This window comes from Emys orbicularis, chromosome 7, assembly GCF_028017835.1.
Source record: "Emys orbicularis isolate rEmyOrb1 chromosome 7, rEmyOrb1.hap1, whole genome shotgun sequence".
Classification (NCBI taxonomy): domain Eukaryota; kingdom Metazoa; phylum Chordata; order Testudines; family Emydidae; genus Emys; species Emys orbicularis.
Window position 1 is genome coordinate 97587416 of NC_088689.1, and position 22791 is coordinate 97610206.

General features: G+C 58.4%; 3 protein-coding genes across 3 annotated transcripts; 2 read left to right on the forward strand and 1 right to left on the reverse strand.

Annotated features, from left to right (window-relative positions):
• The first annotated feature begins 394 nt into the window (after nucleotides 1–394).
• Nucleotides 395–4445, forward strand: LOC135880887 (adenylosuccinate synthetase isozyme 1-like). Its single transcript, XM_065407270.1, has 8 exons — nucleotides 395–472; nucleotides 711–792; nucleotides 1124–1250; nucleotides 2050–2204; nucleotides 2433–2557; nucleotides 2833–2930; nucleotides 3315–3464; nucleotides 3846–4445. Exons 2-8 carry the CDS (start codon nucleotides 742–744, stop codon nucleotides 3896–3898), a joined length of 759 nt encoding a protein of 252 aa, XP_065263342.1. The 5' UTR covers nucleotides 395–472; nucleotides 711–741; the 3' UTR covers nucleotides 3899–4445.
• Nucleotides 4446–5588: 1143 nt separating this feature from the next.
• On the reverse strand, nucleotides 5589–6138 carry GNG3 (G protein subunit gamma 3). Its single transcript, XM_065408185.1, has 2 exons — nucleotides 6040–6138; nucleotides 5589–5717 (listed from the first exon to the last, which is right to left on the reverse strand). The coding sequence occupies exons 1-2, from the start codon at nucleotides 6136–6138 to the stop codon at nucleotides 5589–5591; spliced, it is 228 nt and encodes a 75-aa protein (XP_065264257.1).
• Nucleotides 6139–9979: 3841 nt separating this feature from the next.
• Nucleotides 9980–18944, forward strand: BSCL2 (BSCL2 lipid droplet biogenesis associated, seipin). Its single transcript, XM_065407845.1, has 10 exons — nucleotides 9980–10258; nucleotides 10711–10792; nucleotides 14085–14228; nucleotides 14732–14866; nucleotides 15344–15441; nucleotides 15730–15871; nucleotides 16192–16267; nucleotides 16446–16529; nucleotides 18015–18104; nucleotides 18647–18944. The coding sequence occupies exons 1-10, from the start codon at nucleotides 10050–10052 to the stop codon at nucleotides 18799–18801; spliced, it is 1215 nt and encodes a 404-aa protein (XP_065263917.1). The 5' UTR covers nucleotides 9980–10049; the 3' UTR covers nucleotides 18802–18944.
• The last annotated feature ends 3847 nt before the right edge of the window (nucleotides 18945–22791 follow it).

A 22791-nucleotide genomic window follows, 5' to 3' on the forward strand; every position in this document is an offset into this window, starting at 1 on the left:
CCAGGCCGTGGATAGGATCCAGGAGCAGCAGCGGCAGCAGCAAGATGGCAAGAAGTGAGGGGCTTAACAGCTGGGTCCCCATTTGGGAGGGGCAGGAGGGATGGGCCTGGGCCTGGGCCTGGGGAGGATTATAGCTGGGTCCCCTGGAGCTGGGCATTTTCTTAGGGGTTCCCCTTGGTCACCAATGGCAGGGCTGGGCTGGGGTTGAGGGGAGAGGAGGTTGTTTCTGTGGGATTCCCATCCTCTGGTGACAGGGCATCTCCCTGCATCCTGGGCCAGTGTGGGGAGCATCCAGTCTGGCTGCAGCCTGGCGGGTAGGAGGAGCTCCCACCACCACCCAGCTTTGACTCTGCTTCCCTGGCAGTCTGGGCACCACCAAGAAGGGCATCGGCCCCGTCTATGCCTGCAAGGCTTCCCGCACCGGCCTGCGCATCTGTGACCTGCTGGCCGACTTCCATGAGTTCTCCAAGAAGTGAGTTGAGGGGGAGGGAAAGGAGGGGAGGAATCCTTTCACAAAGATGTCCAGGGGCCCCCGGGGATCCATTCATGCCCCCCAGCCCTGGGGCCTTCTCAGGATGCCCTGCCCATGGAATCTGTTCACACATCACACCCCACGTGGCAGTGCAGAGCTTGGGCGTCTGTGACCCCGGGCAGTGCAGCGGTGTTCAGGGGTGCCCTTGTGGGATCACTGGTCCCTATCTCTCTCTCAGGTTCAGGGTGCTAGCCCAGCAGTACAAGGCCATGTACCCGGCTCTCACCATCAACACAGAGGCCGAGCTGCAACAGCTGAAGGTGGGTGAGGGCCCCAGTGATGCCCCCCAGCTGTGAACCACCCTCCCCTCTGCCCCAGGAATAACCCTTCCCCCCAGGAGTCCCCAACCTGCCCCCCAGAAACACCTCCTTCCCCTCTGGGGATCCCTACCTCCCTGAGAACCACCCACAATTTCTCCTTGCCTCCAGGGTCCCCCACCTGGGTATGAACCAGCCTCCCAGGAACTGCCCTCCCCTTCCCCTGGAAATACACCCTGATCCCCCAGCTGGCTGAGAACACCCAGTGTCCCTGAGTAGCCCCAGAGACTGAGTGGTTGCACCTCCCCCATCTGATCCCAGCATCTCTCCCCAGGTCTATGCTGAAAGGATCCGGCCCCTGGTGAAGGATGGTGTCTATTTCATGCACCAGGCCCTGCACGGGCCCCCCAAGAAGATCCTGGTGGAAGGAGCCAATGCTGCACTGCTGGATATCGACTTCGGTAAGTGCGGCGCACTGCCCTCGTGCCCAGTGTATGGCAGCTGAGGCCCCCCTGCCTCTGTGCAGTCTCTAGGGAGCACCAGGCCCTGGGCTTAGCTTTTCCCAGGGCAGCTGCAAGGCTTCAAGACTTGGGTTAGCCGTGAAAGCAGGACTTAAATCTGAGCCAGTATTGGCAGAAGCAAATGCCCCACTTTCTCCATGGCCTCCTGGAGCCTGTGTCTGTCTGACCCTGTGTGTGCTCTGCCTGGGGCTGCCAAGATTGCCCTCTCTCCTCACTACTCCTGCTCCTTTGTTCCTAACTCCAGCCCTGCTGCTTTCGCTGTCGTGCTTTGCTTTGGGTTTCCATTGTCTCTGCAGGGCCCTCCGTTCATCTGGGCTGACTGCGCTCAGCTCTGGATAAGCTATCTGGGCTGGAACCAATATGGTTGTGTGGCACCCAGCCATCCCTTCTCACCCTTCTCAGAGGAGAAATTAACCCTCACCCCCAGCAGGGAGCAACACAAAGTGAGTAGGGAAACTGAGTCACACACATTGTTAATAAAAATAGCACCAAAATTCCCACATTTTGCACCACTCCCTGCTCCACGGGGCTCCGCACAGCAAAAGCAGTGAGAGCCAAAGAGAACACGTTCTGATTACCGCAGTGCAGGCTGGGAAGAGAGAGTCCTCATCACAACTGGAGTCTGGGGCTGGGATAGTGGTGTGTGGGCTGGGAATGGGGGGACCTGAGTCCCATTTCTGAAGGCCCCATTTGCTGCCACCCCCTGCGTAGCTCACTCTGGTCTCTCATCTCTCCCCAGGGACATACCCGTTCGTGACATCCTCGAACTGCACAGTGGGGGGCGTCTGCACAGGCCTGGGCGTCCCACCTTGCTACATCGGGAAGGTGTATGGGGTGGTGAAGGCTTACGCCACCCGGGTGGGTGTTGGAACCTTCCCCACCGAGCAGGACAACGTGAGTGTGGGGGGTGGGTCTGAATGGCCAGTTGCGGAGTGGGGGGACATGTCCCCTGATGCTTATGGGCAGTCCCAGAGAGAGGGAAGTGGGATTCATAGGCTTTCCCTCTGAAGGGACAGGGAGGACCCTGGTCCCCCCGCCCCAGGGAGCAGGGAAGCTCCTGGCCCTCTGGGAGCCCTGGGATCCCAGGAGTAACGGCCTGTCCCTTCCCCTCTGGCCCCACAGGAGATTGGGGAACTACTGCAGTCACGGGGCCAAGAATTCGGTGTCACCACAGGCCGCAAACGCCGCTGCGGGTGGCTGGACCTGATGCTGGTGAGATACGCCCATATGATCAACGGATTCAGCGCGTAAGGACTACATCCCCTCCCCCATTGCCCCCACCTCACAGCCTCAGTAACCCCCTCTACACCCACCCTGCCATCTCCTCCCCCATTACCCACAGCCTCACTAACCCCCCCCTCCAATCTTCGCCCCCCCCATTGTCCCTCCCTTCCTACAGTCTCACTAACCTTTCTCACCTCATGCACTCCCCTACTGTCAGTCACTGGCTCCCACACACTCTGGTCTCAACCCTCTTCCCCTCTCCGCCCCCAGCATAACCTGCCCCCTGCTCTCCCTGCAGCCTGGCGCTCACCAAGCTGGATATCCTGGACACCTTCCCGGAGATTAAGGTGGGCGTGGAATACCGGCTGGAGGGGAAACCCATCGCCTACTTCCCAGGTGAGCCAGTGGCTGGGTTACCCTGTGAAGGGGAGGTATTGCCTTTCTTCTGCCTTTCCCACAATGAGAGGGCAGTGGCCTCTGGGCCTGAGGCCTTGTATCCCCTGAGCTTGGGGGCGGGAGAGGCTTCTGTGCGGGGAGTGGTGCAGGGCTCCAGGAGAGAGAGGGGAGGGACTGAGCCATCCCTGGGTGGGGACAGGCATCCCTCAGGGAGTGCAGGGGGCAGAGCTGTCCGAGGAGTGTGTATGTGGGGGGGGGGGGGGGGCTTCCTGGGAGGGGGGATAGGGGTTCCGTGGGTAGTAGGGGCTGAACCACCTTGGGGTTGGGGGGATAGGGGCTCTCTTGAGCCCTGCAGCAGCCAGTAAGCCTCTCTGCTCCCCGCAGCGAACCAGGAGCTGCTGAACAAGGTGTCGGTGGGCTATGAGACGCTGCCAGGCTGGCAGTGCAGCACAGAGCAGGCCCGCAGCTTTGCTGACTTGCCTCCGCAGGCCCAGAGCTATGTCCACTTCATCGAGCGCTACCTCGGGGTGCCAGGTACGTCCACAGCCCTACCGAGCTGCCTGCTGGCCTGGCTCACAGCCCCAGCATCAGGGCCTGGGGATGGGCATGCTGGGCGCCCTCTTTGGGGTGCTGCGTAGTTCCCTGGACTGGGAATGCCATGGGGCATGGGATCTGCCTCGCTCCTCCCACGGTGAAGTGGGTCTGTGTCAGGAAGTTCCACAAATCCTTCATCAAGGTTTTTGGAGCCTCCCCCTCCACCCAGGCTGTCACTTGGGTTCTGTCTGGGGGGTGGAGGAGATCGGCCTTGCATGTGTGGGGGGGGAGAGAGGAGGGGGAATCTGCTCTGTGTGGGGGAGGGATCTGCCCCACAGGGCTGGGAGTTCCCAGTTCTCACCCCCCTTTCTCCTCTCACAGTGAAGTGGGTCGGTGTCGGGAAGTTCCGCGAATCCATCATCAAGATTTTCTGAGCCTCCCTGGCCGTCTGTCAGTCGCAGGGGCTCTGCCCCAGGACAACCCCTGACACACAGACCCTCAGCAAAGGATCACAGGGACCACGTGCCTCTCACTCTGCCCTGCACCCCCCTGCGCTGTGGGGGGCTCCACCCCTCCTGGGAGAGAGTGAATTGTAATTTCACTCTGCCCCCCCCTTTGCCCCCCGCCCCCAGTGCTGCCCATGCTGGGGAGTCCTGGCCTGCGGTTTACAGGCTGCCTGCCACACTCTGCTCCCCCATGCTGGAGGCTGGACTGTGCGGCTCCCCTCCCCCTCACTCCAGGACTGTGCCAGGCGGGCTGTGCTCGCTCCACGTGGGGGGCCCCAGCCCAAACCTGGCTCCTGTTCTACCTGTCACTCCTGCCCCCCATGGGGGCAAAGATCACCCTGCCCTTCCCCACTGGGCACCCCTGTCTCCTCTCCCCCCATGCCTGGATCTCCCTGCTGTGCCCCCCACTGTGGGCAGTCTCACAGCTGCTTTTTCACTGTATAGAAATAGCTATAAAGAGCCATGATTTATTTTCCCCATGAACCCAGTGATGTGTCAGTGGGGGGTGCGATAGGACTGGGGTGGGTGCTGTCTGGCCCTGTCAGTTGAGAGGGGCCATGTGTGCCCCAGCACTGGGGCGGGAGGGGAGGGGAGGGGTGCCAGGTGCTGTTTTTGGGGGTGGGTGGATTATTGTGTGTGTAGGAAGCCACTGAGCTTCCCCAAGGGCTGGGAATTGGGCAGGAGGGGAGTAGGGGGTGTCTGGGCTGCTCCCTTCCCTCCTGGGGTCCCTGAGCCAATCTCCACTGGGATGGTGACTGGCTCTGGGGACTATATCCTGGGCATCGCTCCCACCATCGGGCCCCATTGCTGGAGGCTGCCCACTCCCCATACATGTCAGCAAAGCTCCTGGCACTGCCCCTGGCCCCCACTCACTGCTCAAGCTAGGCCCCTAGTCCCAAAAGTGCCCCCTGCCCACCCCACAAACAAGCCCCAGCCAGTGTTCCTATCCACCCCCAGCCAACCTCTTCTAATGGCACTGCCCATGCCCATCCCATCCCCCCAACCCAGGCCCTCTAGTGCCAGCATCACCTCCAGCACTGCTCCTGGTGCCGCAATAACACTGATGCCACCCCAGGCGCTGTGCCTCCTGTTACTTTATTCTCAAGGTCTCAGTTTATATTGTGTGGGGCAGCTGAGCCCTGCAATCTGGGCGCTGCCCCTCCAGCCCTGGGGGAAGGGGATGAGCCTTTCCCCCCCTTTGGCACCCAGGAGCAGCAGGCTGGGAGCTAACACCCTCCCCCCTAATGGAAATGGGATGATGCGGGGTCAGTGTGACGCTGCTGGGGATGGGCCTGCAGCTTCAGCTGCCCCAGGCCTGGAGAGGGGAGCAGGACTTGTTGTGACTCCTGCCTGGGTGAGGTGCGATACCCCCTCCTGCTTTGATGTGTGTGGGGTAGGGGTGGGATGGGTTCCCCCTGAAGGGGAGGGGCTTTGGGGGCTTGTGCTCCGGGCAGGTGCCCTGTCTGTGGAAGTTTGGGTGGGTGGAGAGGCCTGAGACTTTGGCGGTGGGTCAGGCCCTACCTGGGAAGTCCTGCCCAATCACCCGGGCAGGGTGGGAGGAGAGGCTAAGAGTGGGCATTACACGGTGGCTGTAGCTGAGGGGTGGGGCAGGCAAGGCTCAGAGCAGGGCACAGAAGAACTTCTTCTCACGGAACGGGTTCTCGGAGGTGGGCACCGGGGTGATGAGTGGGTCTTCGCAGGCGTGGGCATCACAGTATGTCATCAGATCAGCTGCTGCCTTGGATACCTGCAGGGAGGGGAGGGGTGAGAACTCTGCAGGGTGGGCCCAGCAGGAGGCGCTGTAAAGAGCAGGGGGAGCTCCCAGCTACTCCAGCCTTGGCCTCTCCTAACCGAACACTGCAGGGAGTGGGGGAGGAGCACTGGCTGTGGGAGGGGGGTGGAGTTCCTGGCTACTCCAGCTCTGGCCTCCCCACAGAGGATGCTGCAGGGAGTGGGGCAGGAGCATTGGCTGTGGGGGGAACTCCTCGCTAATCCAGTTCTGGAGGTGGGTGAGTGAGTGGGGCCCTTTTCTGCCACAGTAGCGGTCAAGATGCCACCCCAGTCCCCACCTTTATCCGGCACATGCTGGCCTCAATCTTGAGCTGCTCCACCATCTTGCGGGCCTGCCCGATGCTCATGGTACTGTTGACGGGGGTTTCGCCCTTCATGGGGACCCTGTAGAAGGAGAGCATAGGTTGGGCTCAGCATGGACAAGGGTCATGGGGCACCTGGGGGCCTGTATCTTGGAGCCTCCTGACCACTGGGGTGGGCACAGAGCCCTGGACAACTGCCCCTGCCCTCAGCTTTGTGTCACTCCTAGCCCCTCAGCACTGTCCCCAGCTGTCTGTGGGTTAGACAGGGCTCCAATCCTGACTGGGCTCAGCTCCTCCCCACCAGCTTCCCCGTCTGCCCCACTCTCTCCTGGCCTGGGCTTTATATCCCTGACCCTGGCTGTCCAGTGTTTCCCCTATAACCCAGACCTCCCAGCTGCTGGGGCACCTGTATCCCCAATCTTGGCTGCCCAGGACCACCTGGCCCATGGTTAGAGGGTGTCCTGACAGTCCCTGCACCCCTCGTTGGAGCCCAATCCCCTTGGGGAGGGGATTGTGGGGGAGGGCATGGCAGGGGTTTGCTCCAGAATGACAGTCCCAATTTGCTCCAGTATGGCTACTCCTGCCCTGGAGAGATTCGGGGGGGGAGTCATTGCCCATGCGTGGGGGGGGGGGGTCATTGCCCATGGGTAGCAAGGTACCATCCGATGGCCAGGAGTGCTTTATGGCTAGGAGCATCGTTCTACGTACATTAACTGCTCCTCTTGAGATTGTGGGAGGCAGTAGATGCAGAATGGACTGTCATGCCCCTATGGTCACTCAACGCTGGCGGCCGCCTATCCAGGCTGAAGGGGGGATTGTGCCTGCCCAGGGCTCAGTCCCAGGGAGAGGGGAGCTGAGGGGACCATCCCTGAGCCCCCCATCCCCCTTCTATCCCCAGCCTCTGGCACAGTGGGCCCTGTGCTGCCCAGCAGGATTGTCTCCTGGTGGGACTAAGACCCCTGGGCCCCAAAATCCTAGACTGGCCTGAGCACCAGGCTGGGAGGCAGGAGCTGAGTGCCCCCTCCCAGCTCTAGCCTGTCTTTGAGCCCCTTTTTACCCAGCTGAGTCGCAGCCTCCAGCCCCTAACTGCTGTCTCTGGAGCAGCACCCGCGTCCCCCGGCACAGTGCTGGGCACGGATACAGGATGACTAGCCCAGCCCTGTGTGCAGACAAAGGGACTGCTGCTTGCTCTGCTCTGCTTCTAACAGCTTCAGCAGCCCCCAGTGCATCTGCCCGAGCCCCAACATGCAGCGTCTTTTCGATCCTGCCCCCTCTCTCTGCAATATGCTTTGGGTGCAGATGGGGGAGAACCTTGCCTCCATCCCCCCTTTCCCGAAGCAGTGGCATGGCTGGGGCCTCATCCACCATCCAGCCCCACATTGGCCATGACGGTACAGAGATGATACCAGCTGCCCCCCCCCCCTCCATCAAGGCTGGCTGCCCCTCTGGGTACCCAGGCACGCCCCAGTGGCCAGTCAGGGCACCCCTGGGCACTGACCTTCGACGGTCGCTGCCAGAGCTGGAGAGACTCTGGGATGGGCTCCCCTGTGTGCCCAGGTGCCCCGGGCGTCCTGCAGACGGCTCCGCTCCCTGTGCCTCCTCCGGGATGCAGCTAATTCAATGCGCCGGTGGTTCCTTGAGGATGCTCCGAGCCGCTTGATGCTGGGAGCGGACCATGCCCGCTCCGGGGGGAGGAGCGCACGCCCAGCGGAGCCCGGCTGAGCTCTGGCTCCTTGCCCAGGCCCCAGGGCTCCCTGGTGCACAGCCCCTGGCAAGGCAGGAGAAAGGGAGCGGGCGCTGGGGAGGCAGAGCGCCCCAGGAGGGGGCCAAGGCAGGGGCTGGGCTCCGGGCACCCCTGCACAGCTGCTGGTGGTACAGGCCCGCAGTAGCTGCAGTGAGGATGCTGTCTCCCCACCATACTCATTTGGAAATCTGACATCAGGGGCTACGCCGGGCATGGGGGCTGCTACCCTGCCTGGTTCTGAGCCCCTCCCCAGGGGGCCTGGGGCTGGGCGAGTGCCTGGACTGTGAGGGGGTGGGGAACAGGCAGCGGCGTTCAGCCCTGCTGGGAACTGGCTGGTTTCACACCTGAGAGCCCAAGGATAGCCCCAGTCCAGAGAGAGGGAAACTGAGGAACGGAGAGGGGAACAGGCACATCTGGAGCAACCCAGCATGTCTCGGCCAGGGCCAGGGATAGAACCCAGGAGTCCTGGCTCCCAGCCCCCCAGTTCTCACCGCCAGACACCACTCCATTCCCCCAGAGCTGGGAACAGAACCCAGGAGTCCTGACTCCCAGCTACCTGCCATGTACCTGGGGTGTCAAGCAGACACCTAGGACTGGCCCAGCTCTGTGTGGCTGGGCCCCAGTACAAGTCCTGCTGCCCTCTCCCCTGCTCCCCCTTACTTTAGAGCATTGTCTGGGGGGAGGCCTTGAGGAGGGGGTCTCTCTGAGGGAGGTCCCCAGAGTTGGAGGGGTCCCTGTGGGGAAGAGCAAATATACTCGGTGAAGAAGGGGGGCAGGCTCCCGGGGCGGATCTTGCTGTGGAGGACATGGCATGGACGTGAGGGGGGGGGCCTCTCTCCGGGCTGGGGGCAGAGTTGGCTGGGAGCCCATCAGCCCTGGGGGGGTGGGTCTGTCTGGGGTGGGTCTGGTCTTGCTGTCTCTCAGGGGGGCTGGAAAAGGCAGGACCCTGGGGGCTGCTCTGGGGGGACGGGGACAGGGACACTGGACTGGGGGATCCCTCTGAGAGGGGCTGTCCCTGGAGTGGGAGGGGTCTCTCGGTGGGAGGTGGAGGGGACTGGGGACTGGAGCGGCAGGGTGTCACGGGGCAAGGGAGCTTTGGGGGGGTCTGTTCGGGCTCGCTCGGGGATCGTGTCACCATGGAAACAGGGAGAGGCGCGTCTTGAATGATGTGACGGACGGTGCCTGCAGTGGGAGGAGCTTTTCCCGGCCCCGCCCCGCCGTCTTTGTCGGTTCCCGCTCGCTCCCGGAAGAGGCGGAGCAGGAGCAGCTGATCCGGGACGGAGCTGGACCGGTCAGTAAGAGACGTGCCGGGACCCTGGGACCGGCTCCTGGTGCACCCTGCCCAGGCCTAGAACTCGGGGCTCCGTGGTTCCTGCACTTACCTCCGGGCCCCACCCCGGTCTAGGACAGAACCTAGGAGTCCTAGCTCCCCCGGCCCCCTCTAACCATTAGACCCCCCACCCAGGGCTGGGATAGAACCCACGAGTCCTGGCTCCTAGCGCCCTCCCGGAGCTGGTGAGTCCAGGCTGTAAGTGCCCCCTGCTCTAACCACTAGACCTCCCCCGAGTTCTTGGATAGCATTTCTCACAGGTAGAACCGGGAGTCTAAACTCCCAGCTCCACTCCCAAGCCCTCCTGTCTAGCTGAGACTAGTACCCAGACATCTAGTCCTGATCCCCTCCCCCTTTCCAAGCTACTAATAGGCCCAAGCATCCAGACTCCTAACACATCCCTTTCCCCCTAGGCTGGCACAGAACCCAGGAGTCCTGGCTTCTAGTCATGCAATCCTAGTCTAGACTCACCCATGTGGTTTCCATGCTGATCCTGGTTTTTGTGTCCTTTCTTCCTCAGATTGGCTCCAGTCTTTGGCCCCTGAGGCAAGACTCCAGCGTGTGACCAATCCCAGGGCAGGCCTGTGCCAAGCCTGTTGGCATGGCCCTGCTCACCATGTCCTGGTGCCAGTGACTCCCGTGGTACCTTCTTCCATGGCTAGAGACAATTACTGGAAGGCCAAGCGGCGCAGACGGGCCAGCCAGCCTGCCCTAAGCCAGAGCCCTTTCCCTATAAAGGAACCACTGAGCCTGGGCCCTTTCCAGTTTGGCCAAGAGACCGCTCCAACAGCCTGAGCCGTTTCGCAAGCACTCGAGTAGGCACTGCCGCTCCATTCTCCCTTCCTCAATACAGAAGCTGGGGGCTCGGCTCCCCCCAGACACCAGTGTGTGGCCTCTCAAGGCCCCTGTGCCATGATGAGTAGTACGGGGCCTTTTCTGCAATGGGCCCAGGAGGTGGCCGCACTGCTGCTGCTGCGGGTGCGGCGCACGGTGCTGCAGACAGCTATCCTGCTCTGCGTGCTGTTGCTGCTGCTCTGGATCGCTGTCTTCCTCTATGGCAGCTTCTACTACTCCTACATGCCCACCGTCAGCTATGTCAGCCCTGTGCAATACGGCTTCAGGTGAGTGGGGCACCCCTGGGATGGCCAGACCCCCCCTGCTTCCTGGGATGGGACAGACTGCTTAGGAAGGCTGTAGAAGCTCCTTCGCTGGCGGTTTTCAAAAAGAGGCTGGAAAACCATCTGTCTTGGATGGGTTAGAACCAACAAATGCTGTATCTTGGCAGGGAGTTAGACAAGATGACCCTTGCAGTCCCTTCTAACCTGTGGTTCTAGGATTCTGTGCACCACCTGACCACTGCTCTGGGCCAGATCTCCTAAGACAGGGCTCTCCTGGGCACCTCCCCAGCCCACACACACTTTTTGGGGTTGTGGGTGCCTCTGAGCTGAGACTTGTTCCCAAGTGTAAGGGTCTGAACTCCTACAGTAGCAGTGGAAGCGGGAGGGGGGGAGGTTGAAGAGGTCTGGGGGAGCTGGTGGCCCCTGAACATGACCCACTGCCTTGTGTCTCACAGGACAGACTGTGGCTTGCCAGGCCCTGATCTCTGCTCCTTCCCCATTGCCAACATCTCGCTGGTCAAAAACAACCGGGACAGGGTAAGTGCCAGTGGGCGTGAAGCAGACCACTGGCTGTCAGCTCATTGGGGTTCTGCCCCCCTGGGCACCCAATGGGTGTGATGCTTTTATCTGGGGCCAGCTGGCAGCAGCACTGGGGGGGTGACAGCTTTCCCTGCAGTGGTGAGGTTAGGGAGCTGGCTCCCTGCTCTATTTCTGATGCACTCTCCCTGCAGCGGGGGGCTCTGGGAGGGTTACATGAGAATGGCCATACTGGGTCAGACCAAAGGTCCATCTAGCCCAGTATCCTGTCTTCCGACAGTGGCCAATGCCAGGTGCCCCAGAGGGAATGAACAGAACAGGTAATCATCAAGTGATCCATCCCGTGTCGCACATTCCCAGCTTCTGGCAAACAGATGCTAGGGACACCATCTCTGGCCATCCTGGCTAATAGCCGTTGATGGACCTATCCTCCATGAACTTATCTAGTTCTTTTTTTAACCCTGTTATAGTCTCGGCCTTCACAACATCCTCTGGCAAAGAGTTCCAGAGACTGACATTGCGTCGTGTGAAAAAATACTCCCTTTTGTTTGTTTTAAACTTGCTGCCTATTAATTTCATTTGGTGCCCCCTAGTTCTTGTGTTATGAGAAGAAGTAAATAACACTTCTTTATTTACTTTCTCCACACCAGTCATGATTTTATAGACCTCAATCCTATTCCCCCCCCCCTTAGCTGTCTCTTTTCCAAGCTGAAAAGTCCCATCATTATTAATTTCTCCTCATACGACAGCCATTCCATACCCCTAATAATTTTTGTTGCCCTTTTCTGAACCTTTTCCAATTCCAATATATCTCTCTTGAGATGGGGTGATTGACCATATCTGCACGCAGTATTCAAGCTATGGGCGTACCATGGATTTATATAGACTTGGGCAATATGCTATTTTCTGTCTTATTATCTATCCCTTTCCTAATGATTCCCAACATTCTGTTCGCTTTTTTGACTGCCACTGCACATTGAGCGGATGTTTTCAGAGAACTATCCACACTGACTCCAAGGTCTTTTTCTTGAGTGGTAACAGCTAATTTAGACCCCATCATTTTGTATGTATAGTTGGGATTGTGTTTTGCAATGTGCATTACTTTGCATTTATCAACACTGAATTTCATCTGCCATTCTGTTGCCCAGTCACCCAGTTTTGAGGGATCCTTTTGTAGCTCTTCACAGTCTTCCTGGGATTTAACTGTCTGCAGATGATACAAAACTACTCAAAATTTTGCCACCTCCCTGTTTACCCCTTTTTCCAGATCATTTATGAATGTGTTGAATAAGACTGGGCCCAGTACAGACCCCTGGTGGATAGCACTATTTACCTCTCTCCATTCTGAAAACTGACCATTTATTCCTACCCTTTGTTTCCTATCTTTTAACCAGTTACCGATCCATGAGAGGACCTTCCCCCTTATCCCATGACAGCTCACTTTGCTTAAGAGCCTTTGTTGAGGGACCTTGTCACAGGCTTTCTGAAAAGTGTGACGGGATCCCCAGGGTACAGCCTGGGACTGCTGTGCCCCCTTAACTCTCCAGCCTGGGTTGTCTGTCACTAGCAAAGCATTGTGAGAGACAACAAGCAGCAAACCCCTCCAGGAGCTGTTCTCACTCAGCCCAACTGCATGTGGAGCCCCACACCCAGCCAGATTGCATGAATGCTCCCAGAGCCACTCATGAATCACAGAAAAAGGCACCAGCCCAATCCCCCCAGCTCCCAGCCTGGCATCTCAGGAATATACCGTCTTCCACTGCTCAAGATAAGCAGCGCAGGTTTATTACTTGGTTCACCACTTCATCAATGGAAAGTGGATACACACCAGCCTTTGCAAAACCTGAGCAGATCTACCAAACATTTCAGGCAAACTCACTGATAAAGATAAACAGTAAAACAAGTTTATTGACTACAAAAGATAGATTTTTAAGTGATAGACAAAAAGTCAGAGTTAGTTACCGAAATAAAATGTAAGCACGCAGTGTAAACTCTCAACCCTATTAGATTGGGTAACATCTAGACTAAGCAGTTTTTCTCACCCCACTGGATACTGCAGTTCATAATATACAGGTTTGTCCCTTAAACTTTGGGCCAGTCTCATGTTAGACTGAAGCCTTCGAGTGCCCTTGTTGCTTGCAGCATAGGTGGGGGCAGGAGAAAGGCCCAGCATGTGGCCACTGTGTTCTGTTCTATACCCTTAGTCCATGATGTGCTTGGAGAACACCAGTCCAGGCACATCTGGTGGGCATTGTTGAATCCCCAGGCAAGGTTGATCAATTCCCCTGGTGTGACCTTATGCGGGTGAGTCATTGCATTGTAGCTCCCTTGCTGGACAATGGCTGTTGATTGTTGTTTGACACCTGCCTGGGTGTTGGTTACTTTCCTTGCTGTTGTCTCTGGGGACCTAATATCTGGCCGATTCCCCAATTTACAGCATGTTTTACTGACAACCATAAAACACAATCTCATAACTTCATATGCACTAATGATATACATATTTAGATAGAACAGTGACGTTCAGCAGATCATAACCTTTACCCTGATACCTTACATGGCATGCTCTATATGCAATATCAAAATTATATATAAATGAGGAATATGGGGATTACCAGGATTCTCCCCCAAGGTATAGGATGTCACACTAAGTAACTATATCCACTGGATCCTCCTTGTCCACATACTTGTTGACCCCCCTCAAAGAATTCTAGTAGATTGGTGAGGCATGATTTCCCTTCACAAAAACCATGTTGACTCTTCCCCAACAAATTATGTTAATCTATGTGTCTGTCAATTTTGTTCTTTACTATCGTTTCAACCAGTTTGCCTGGTACTGAAGTCAGGTGGCCTGTAATTGCCAGGATCACCTCTGGAGCCCTTTTTAAAAATTGGTATCACATTAGATATCCTCCAGTCATTTGGTACAGAAGCTGATTTAAATGATAGGTTACAGATTACAGTTAGTAGTCTCTCCGCTCCATCTCTGATGCACTTTCCCCATAGCAGGGGGCTCTGGAAGGCTGTGGGGAGAGGCTGCCCACTCCATCTCTGATGCTCTCTCCCTGCAGCAGGGGGCTCTGGAAGGGTTTGGGGGCAGGTTCCCTACTCTATCTGATGTACTCTTCCCACAGCAAGAAACTCTATGAGAGTTGGGGGGGCAGGCTCCCCCCCGCTCCATCTCTGATGCACTTTCCCCCCAGCTGTAGGGTCTTGGGAGGCTGTGGGGCCTCTAGGGTGGTTCAGGAGGGGCAAGCAGCACCCCCTCTCTCTGATGCCCCCTGCTGTCCTGTAGGTGCTGATGTATGGGCAGCCTTACCGCATCTCCCTGGAACTGGAGCTGCCTGAGTCGCCTGTGAACCAGGAGCTGGGCATGTTCATGGTGGTGATGTCCTGCTACACCAAGGGTGGGCGCATCGTCTCCTCCACAGCCAGATCGGTGAGTCTGGGGCCCATCTCAGCCCCCTCTCTGAGCCATCCACTCCACCATTTCAGCACCACACACACCTACATTTCTGGCCTTGCTGCCTCAGGTAGAGGCTCCAGGGAGGCTGAGGCAGGGCTCCCCATGGCAGCTATTCCACCCTTAGCCAGGGGCTACAGTGACTCTTGGGGTAGTAGAGCAAAGAGAGCTGGCAGTCAGGACTCCTGGGTTCTATCCCCGGCTCTAGGAGGGAGTGGGGGTCTCGTGGATTAGGCAGGGAGGGCTGGGAGCCAGGACACTGGGGTTCTATTCTGTGCTCTGCCCCTGCACTCTCTTGGTAATTCCCTTCCTCTCTCTGCAGTGGGACTGAAGCCCTGGACTCCTCTCGGAAACCCTGGGAGATCCTTGGGCAAGAAGCAGCTCCCTGCTGGCAGTGCCCCTAATGGCCCCGGGGAGATGGTGGGAGATGGTGGGGGCTGGGCTGGGTTCAATGCTAACATTGGCTCTTCTCCCCCCAGACCATGCTACATTACCGCTCAGGCCTGCTCCAGACCCTGGATACCCTGGTCTTTGCTGGGCTCTTCTTCTTGGGCTTTGCTGAGCAGAAGCAGATGGTCGAGGTGGAGCTGTACTCGGACTATAGGGAGGACTCGGTGAGGAGGGGGGGGCGGGCTCTTCTGCATTAGCTGCCTGGATTGCTGTGCCTGGGCTGGCTGGCCGGGCCTGAGCTGGCCAGAGCCTCTGCTCCCCACCCCCAGCACGGGAGCTGATTGCCAGGAGTGCACTGGGCGCCTGGCGCAGAGACCCTCCCTTTTCCCCCGCAAGTAATGGCTCCCCTTCCTGTGTGGGTTGGGAGCATGGAGGGGGCACATGTGCCCCACTGCCTGGGTTGGGCTGAGGGAGAGCAGGGGGCAGGCATATGCTCGGCTATCTGAGTTTGGTGGCTGGGGGTGTGGGTGACTACAGCTCTGTCTGGGTTGGTGGGGAGGGTCACGTACCCTGGCTGTCTGAGTTGGGCAGCGGGGCTTGAGGCAGGTGCATGCCCTGCTGTCAGGGTTGGGGATCTTGCGATGGCCCCACCTGCAGCTCTGAGCCTGCCTGGTGTGTGTGTGTGTGTACGTGTGTCCCAGTATGTCCCGACTGTTGGAGCCGTGATAGAAATCCAGACCAAGCGGATCCAGATCTATGGGGCACAGCTGCGGATCCATGCCCACTTCACGGGCCTGCGGTGAGGATTGGGGGGTACCACTGGTGGGGAGAGAGGGCGGGAGGGATGGGACTGTGCAGCACTGGGGGCAGTTCCTAGTGCTAGGAGACTGCAGTGCACTCAATTCAGCAGCCCCACAAAGCTGATCCCTGTAATCTGCCCCCCCCCCCCCCCCACGGATGATGCTGGGGGGCCTGTGGGTTAGGGGGAGGGCCCATGGACTGGGGGAGGGGCCTGTGTCTGAGAGGGGGAAGACTGGATCCAGGCTGCAGCACCCTAATGCTCAGGCTCCACCCCCTCTTGCCCCAGGTACCTGCTCTATAATTTCCCAGTGACCTCGGCCATCCTGGGCGTGGCCAGTAACTTCACCTTCCTCAGCGTCATCGTCCTCTTCAGCTACCTGCAGTGGATCTGGGGCAGCGTGTGGCCCCGGGAGCCCCTCTCGGTACAGGTGAGAGGGTGGCTCTATGGGGCTCCATGGCTAGAGGAGCAGAAGTATGGGGTGGGGCATTGAGCGTGGGGCAGAGGGGTGAGGAAATTGGGGGGGGGGAGGGAAGGTGCAGTGTGGAGCAGGGGATGTACCCCATGCGAATAAGAGGGCAAGTAGTGGGGGTCTGTGCAGCAGGGTGAGGGGATAGTGCCTGGGGGAGTTGGGGCAGGAGGCTATGCCCAACTATACTGTAGGGGGTATGGGGCCCTGGTGGGGCGGGGGCAGCATTAATGGGGACTGGTGTTGCCTGGTTCCCCCCACTGTCCGGTCTTCCCCACTAGGTGAACACGCGGGACGGGGCCAGCCTGCAGCAACGGCGAGAGGAGGCACGACGGCGCCTGGCTACCCCCAGGCCAGGTAAAGCAGGTTTGGGGGGTGGGGGCTCTCCCTTTAGTGTGTGGGGTTGGGGGGGCGGTTCCCATTTATCTGTGGCTGGGTGTGGGGGGGGTCCTATTACTCTCACCTGGGAGGGGTGGCGCTGACCAGGTCCAGTCTTCGTCCCACCCCTGCCCTGATGCTCTCTGTCCTGAAGCAGAAGACCAAGAGGAGCTGACAACACTGCAGCCTGAGGCCACGGGGCTGGGCAAGAATGACCAGGAGAGGGTTCCCCAGGGCACAGGTACTGATGATTCCCTTCCAGCTGGGGCGGGGCAGGAACCTGAGGCTGGACTGTTCCCTTCCCACTGAGGTGGGGCTGGGACAGGGAGGCAGGGCTGTTGTATTAATTTAGATGGACCCTAGAGGCGAAGGTGTTAACGTGGCCCTATTGCTGCTTGCCACTGAATAGTGTTAACCAAGACTTGGGGGCTGGAGTACAGAGCCCTCAGCCTGCTTAGCCCCAAACACCATTACAGTCCCCTGGGAACCCTTCGTTAACCATACAGAGCAAGGGAAAGGATTTGGAATGTGAAGGGTTAAGTCAGGCTTGCGTTGTAACAACATCCCTTGTTCTCCTTCTCCTCTTCCCCCCCCCCCCCCCCCCCCACACACACACACACACACACACACTTCTCAATCTTTGCACCAGTGATAAATGGCAGTAACTGTCCTCCAGGAACAGAGAGAACATTAGTTGAGATGGGCTGGAGCTGCTGTTGCTGTTTAAAGTCCAATCCTGTTTCCTAGAAGAAAAACCAATGGGGAAAGAAAGGGACAGCAAATGCAGCTTCTGCCTCTGGTGCTGCTCCTCACCTGCATCTACTGCTGGTAAACAGCCACAGCCACCCACACCTGGCAAACTCGTACCAGGGTTGGGCTGTTCGGGGCAGTGCTTGTAGCTGCCTCGCTAGTCACAGGCTTACAGCAGTGTTGCAAAATATGCAGTCTTGGCCAACTAAGGCAAAAGGAGAGGGATAGGAGAGAGAAGGGAGGAAAAGGACCTGTGAAGGGGGTAGGGGTTCGGATTCAGTCAAAGCCAGCTGAGGTGGTGACGTTGTCTAGATCCCTCTGTCTGGCCCAGGCTGATAAGGGTGTCTCAGGATCAGGAGGTCAAAGGCCCAGCAATGGATCTGGGGGTCCCAGCAAACAGTGGGGGTGGCAGCCATGGTGAAGCTCCCTCCTTCCTGCTCTTCTGTCTCTTAGTCAGCCAGCGTCCCTCTCCACCCGTTTTCCCTCTAGAGTCTCTTCCTGAGGACCCTGAAAGGCAGTGGGGGGTGGCCCATCCCATCCCCTTACGTTTTGTTTACCCATTAGCCCTAATTTCTGCCACACCAATTTGGATTGGTTAATTCTTGTTCCCACACTTTGGTTTCAGGCATGATTTTCATGCTGATCTTGAGTCACATCAGTAGGTCTCTGAGACTCATTGAGTCTTATTGCTGGTGCCCCTTTCCCATGCCTGGTTACTGCTACTGATTAGGGGGACAGTTTCTATTTACTTTTCCAATGAGTGTATGTTTGAAGGCCCAGTCATTACTGCGGGACCCCATGAGCCCATCAGGGAGGGAATCGAGCCTTGAGCAGTGTGGCCTGTTGGCTACACTAGGAGTGGAGGAGGGGACAAGGCCCTGTGACCTGGCCTATCTTGGTGCTTCATCCCAGTTGCCATGCAAGGGGGCAGGACCTGGCCCTGCCTCTGACCTGTGCTTCTCCCCTTCCCCCGCAGCTTCCCCCCCACAGCTACCAGGTGAGGTTCTGGAGACAATTGGCCCGATAGGGGACACAGCCCAGGCTAAGGAGCTGGATCTGAGTGAAGGTGGGTAACGCAGTTCCCCAGCTCCTCCCCCTAGGGGCTCCAGGCGCCTCATAACCCAACCCCTGTGCACCAGCGCAGGGGATAGAACCCAGGTGTCCTGACTCGCTGCCCCCCCCTCCTCCCCCAACCCATTAGCTTCCACTCCTTACCCACCAAGCTGTGATCCAAGGCTCCAGCATCCATCGGGGCACCTGGAGCCCCTCTGTACCCAAGCAGGAACCTAGAACTGCACTGTGCAGTAGGGCTGAGGGTGAGGTGTGCAGCTGGGAACAGCTTTGTAGGGGGGAGTGGGCTGTCCCCTGCCCCTTGCCTTTATGGGGGATGGGCTTTGTCTCCTGTGGGCTGTCCATGTGCCCCTTGGGGGTAGACAGATGGTCCAGCCCCTGAAGGAAGGGATGTGTCTGCAGGACCCCTGCAGCTTCCTCCTGCTGGAGCCTATGAGAGCCCCTCCCCCAGGTCTCTACCTATCACTCTGCTTCCCCCCCCCCCCATCTTGTTGCTCTTCTGTAGTCACTAACTGTCTCTCCCCCCTCCTCCTGCAGAGACTGAGTTCGAGTCGGTGGAGTCCTCCCTGTTCACAGATGCCAACTACCCGCCCCCTGCAGGGACACTCCTAACACTACCACAGCTGGGAGAGGGGGCTGAGCCCATCCCAGGGGCTGAGATCCGTCAGAGACACGTCTGCTCCAGCTCCTGAGGGCACCATGGCATCTTCCCCCCCACCCCCAAAAAAACCCAAAACGCTGGCCTTGTTCCCCGGGCTCCCAGCTCATGTTTACATTCCAGCCTCCTGGCCCCTCACTTGGAACTGTTGTAATTTTAATAAACCACCTGCTAACGGAGCCAGGCTGCTGGCCTGGGGGTGGGGTGTGGGCAAATGCAGATAGTGGGGGTCTAGGTCCCAGCAAGACTGGGGGGCTCTCCATGGAGGTGAGGGACTAAGTCCCTGTGGTGAAGGGCTGAGATGAGTTGTGCTCAGTCTCCTACCCCCTCAACAGAAGAGGGATCCCTCCCTTCAGGATGAGCTGGGCTGGGGTCCCCCAGGCATCTCTGCTCCCAAGAAGGGCATCCATGGCAGCATAATGGGGGTCCCCCAGCTCCCCCATTCTATCGCCACAGATGCACCCCTTCCTGTCTGCTGGGCTGGAGCCTGGGCCGGACCTCACTGAAGCTGGATGGGAAGGGTATCTCCACACCCTCCTGAACTGATCTCACTGCAGCCAGGAAGCCAGCGTGAGCTCTCCCGCCTGGCTTGTGTGATGTCTACATTCCAGAGGGCTCAGTAATGGGGGGGCTGGATTCCAGAGAGGGCTGTAAGCCTGGCAGGGGAGGTGTCTCTGCTCCTGGCAGGCAGCTGCCTTCACTTGTCACCCACCCTGTGGGCACTTGGCAGCTGCAATGAGTGATACATGGTTCAGGGCCAGGCTTCTGAGCCCAGCCCATGCATCCTGCCACCCCACCCACAAATTCCCTGCAGCCTTTGCCCTCGTGCTGGGGTGGTGGAAGAACAACATTGTAGCTGCCAGACTGCCTCTTCCAGCAGAGGGCGCTGTAGGGAGTGGTGCAGGGGTGCTGGCTGTACAGGAACTCCCCTTTATTGGACTCCAGCTTCGCAGGGCTTGGGCTGGGAGCTAAGTAGGTGGGGAGGGGGGACTGCAATGGTGCTTTCGCAGCATGGGAGCTGCACTTGTTTGTGCCCTGTTTGCAGGGCTTGGGGGGTGGGCTTGCCACCCATGGGGGCACATCCACCTGCAGCTCCTCAAGGCAGCTCAAGCTGCACCCCCCCCCCCCCTTCCACCAAGCTGTACGTTGGGGGCAATGCAGGGAGCTGGTTCCTACCCCACTTCCTATCTCTGGACCAGCTATGAGCTTCTGGCTGCCCTCCTGTATGCCCCACCTGAGACTGCTCTGCCTGCCAGCCTAGGTAAGTAGCCCCACGCACCAGGGCAGGGATCTGCTCTCCCTGTGCCCCTCACCTACCCCCTTTGGGCCTGGGGGCTTCGTGGGGAAGGTTCTGCCCCTGCAGAGAGTTGGGTTGCAGGTGGCAGAGCTGGAGGGGGATGGAGTGGCAGGGGACAGGGGGGCAAGAAGAGCTCTGGGTCCCTGCCCTGGAGGTAGCCCATCCTCTCCACAAAGACTGTAGAGGAGCCCCCACTGCCCTGCAGTCAAGTTGAACATGGCCTGGTGCCATCAGCCCAGCCCAGTTCAAGCCTAGCAGAAGGGGGCTGAAGGCTGCTGTGGCCATGGCTTCCCCTTGCACCCTGTGCTCTCCCTCATCGTTGTCCTTGCTGCTCCAGTCTGTCACTTTGATGGCAAGAACTTCCCTGCCCAGCCCCAGCCAAAGCCCCTAGACTGCCAGCCAGTGCATGGCCCGGCCCTCCTTGCTGTCTCTGGGCTGGCCCAGCCTGTGGGTGGCCCAGGCATGGGTGCTGCTGGTTGGCCAGTTGTGGAGGGAGTGGGAGGCACAGTCCCTGTCCTGCTGTGGGGCGTTCACCCCTCTAGCTCTTGCGTGACGTAAGAGCCTGAAGCCCTTTCCCTTTCAATGAGTTGGTGGGAGCGTAAGGCCCCTTTGTAAATGCAACGTGGGCTGCAAAGCCTGTGAGGCACTTCTGGGAATATTCCCCCGTCCAGCTGAGTCATCGATGGGACTGGGCAGTCACCACTGGCCCCACTGGCTGCTCTTGATGAGTCGGTGCAGAATAACGCGCTTTGGTACAGCCAGCTCAGCCCGTTAACAGCAGGGACCTAGGGGAAGGAGCAGGCTGGTTCTGTCCCCAGTGCCCACCTAGCCACTGGCTGCCAGCCCCAGCTGCTTCTGAGGAAGGTGCAAGAACCCCCCAGTAGCAGAGGTAGAGTAACCTCCCCACAGGTTAGGTCACGTCCTCTGAGATCAGCTTGAGCCCTGACACAGGAGCGTTTCCCTCCATTCCCAAATCTTTGCTAGGATTAAGTACCCAACTCTGGCTTATCCTTGGGTGGGCACATAGAGCTCCTGGCATGGGGGGGGGGGGGAAATGGCAGGGGGCAGTGTGTAGGCACACAGCTCCTGGCATGGATGTTGGGGGGTTGCAGAGTCCTGTAATGGAGGGGGATGGGAAGGTGACAACCAGGCAGCTTGTAGGGGGAAAGGAGGAATCTAAGGATGTCCTGGGGGTGCAGTGGGAGTGAACTGCTCTCCTGCCCCACCACAGAGGTTTTTGTATCTCAGCACTTGCAGTCCCTCTGCTTCAGGTTGGTTGGAAACATAGGCCTTATCTCTGCACCAATGAAGTTCGGCTTTGACTCTGCTAGTGTCATTGAGTGGGGCTGCTCCCTACCATGGGGCAGGTGCTCATCCCTGTCCAGGCAAGGTTAGGGCTGAGCACTGCACTGGCACGCGGGAGCCCTGGGTTCTGCTCCCACCTTGGCCACAGTCCCCTTGGGCAAGTTAGTGGCCCTCTCTGTGCCTCAGTTTCCCATAAAGCACTCTGAGCTGTGCTGGATTAGAGCTAGAGATGGTTGGATTGGGCTAGTCACAGCCATAGGAGCGCTTGTAGTGGTATAATGATAGTAGTGTAAAACCTCCTCCCCCCCCCCGCCCCCCCGTTATACCAGGACACCCCCCAGGGGCTAAGCCTCCTTACTCAGAAACACCAGTGGACCGTGCAGCAGCAAGCCACCACTAACAGCACCAGCATGTGTTTTAAACAAGTGCCTTTTTGTCTTGTCTGCCCCCCCACCCTTGCTGGGTTCATCCAGCACCTATCACAGTGGTTGTGGTATTAGGGCCTGTGCCTTTTAAGAGCTTCCCAAACTGTGTGGGCGGGCCGCTGGGAAGCTCTCCTTGTTTTGCACTGGCAGTTGGGGCTGGACACAGATCTTTTACAAACATCTTCAGCAGTGAGTGATCCCTGACCAGCACAGTGGGGTCCTGGTCCAGGATCGGGACCTGCTGCATCAGCTTAAACCAAGAAACTAATTACCCTAAACAATGTAAAGACCAAAGCAGCCTGGTTTTACATTAAAACTCACCAGACAGTTCTAATGATGCTTCTCCCAGCCCACAGCAGGTGAATACAAAGCTCTGGAGAGACCTCAGTTAATGAACTCCCTTAGGTGCAAAATTTGCTTCTCTCAGCACTGAGCTGCAGCTGTCTCTGGAGTGGAGTGAGGGGGGTGTTTATAGAGGGATCCAGATCCCTTGCCCAGCATGGAGACACAACTGTCTCTAGCATGGCCCAAGGGGATTGTTTATGCAAGGCTGCTTTGCCTGGTGCTGAGATGCAGCTAGCTGCCTCTGGGCTGAGGCGTGCAGGGCTCCTACCTTGCACCACTTAGTGTGCTTTTTAAATCTTGTGATTTGGGAAGCCTGACTCATGAGTCTGTCACAGTTTGGAGTTTCCAGCATCTCACTCAATCTGTGTTAAACAACAGTTGGCTGGTGCTGGCTGACTTGGCAGAGTCCTAGACCCAAGCCAAGCTGTAGTAACCTGGGTTTAATTAGATTCGGAGCATCCATGCAGGGCAGTGTGTCACTTTTAAGCCAGTGCAAGTTGCAGGTATAGATGAGGCCCCTGGCTGGGAGGAGCCAGGACTCTGACATTGGCATCACTGCTCCCTTCCCATCCATGGCATTTCAGATACTAATAACCCCCCTCTTAGGCTGTGTTCCCCTGAGAACCAGTGGGGAAGCCCCCAGCTCTGCTAC

Excerpts from the sequence above, each read along its gene's own strand:
- LOC135880887 (XM_065407270.1), top strand. The coding sequence starts at position 742 with ATGTACCCGGCTCTCACCATCAACACAGAGGCCGAGCTGCAACAGCTG. Across the intron at positions 1,251-2,049 it reads ACTGCTGGATATCGACTTCG|GGACATACCCGTTCGTGACA; the intron begins GTAAGTGCGGCG and ends ATCTCTCCCCAG. Across the intron at positions 2,931-3,314 it reads ACCCATCGCCTACTTCCCAG|CGAACCAGGAGCTGCTGAAC; the intron begins GTGAGCCAGTGG and ends TGCTCCCCGCAG.
- GNG3 (XM_065408185.1), bottom strand. The coding sequence starts at position 6,138 with ATGAAGGGCGAAACCCCCGTCAACAGTACCATGAGCATCGGGCAGGCC. Across the intron at positions 5,718-6,039 it reads CCAGCATGTGCCGGATAAAG|GTATCCAAGGCAGCAGCTGA; the intron begins GTGGGGACTGGG and ends CCCTCCCTGCAG.
- BSCL2 (XM_065407845.1), top strand. The coding sequence starts at position 10,050 with ATGATGAGTAGTACGGGGCCTTTTCTGCAATGGGCCCAGGAGGTGGCC. Across the intron at positions 14,867-15,343 it reads CGGACTATAGGGAGGACTCG|TATGTCCCGACTGTTGGAGC; the intron begins GTGAGGAGGGGG and ends CGTGTGTCCCAG. Across the intron at positions 16,268-16,445 it reads CCTGGCTACCCCCAGGCCAG|AAGACCAAGAGGAGCTGACA; the intron begins GTAAAGCAGGTT and ends GTCCTGAAGCAG.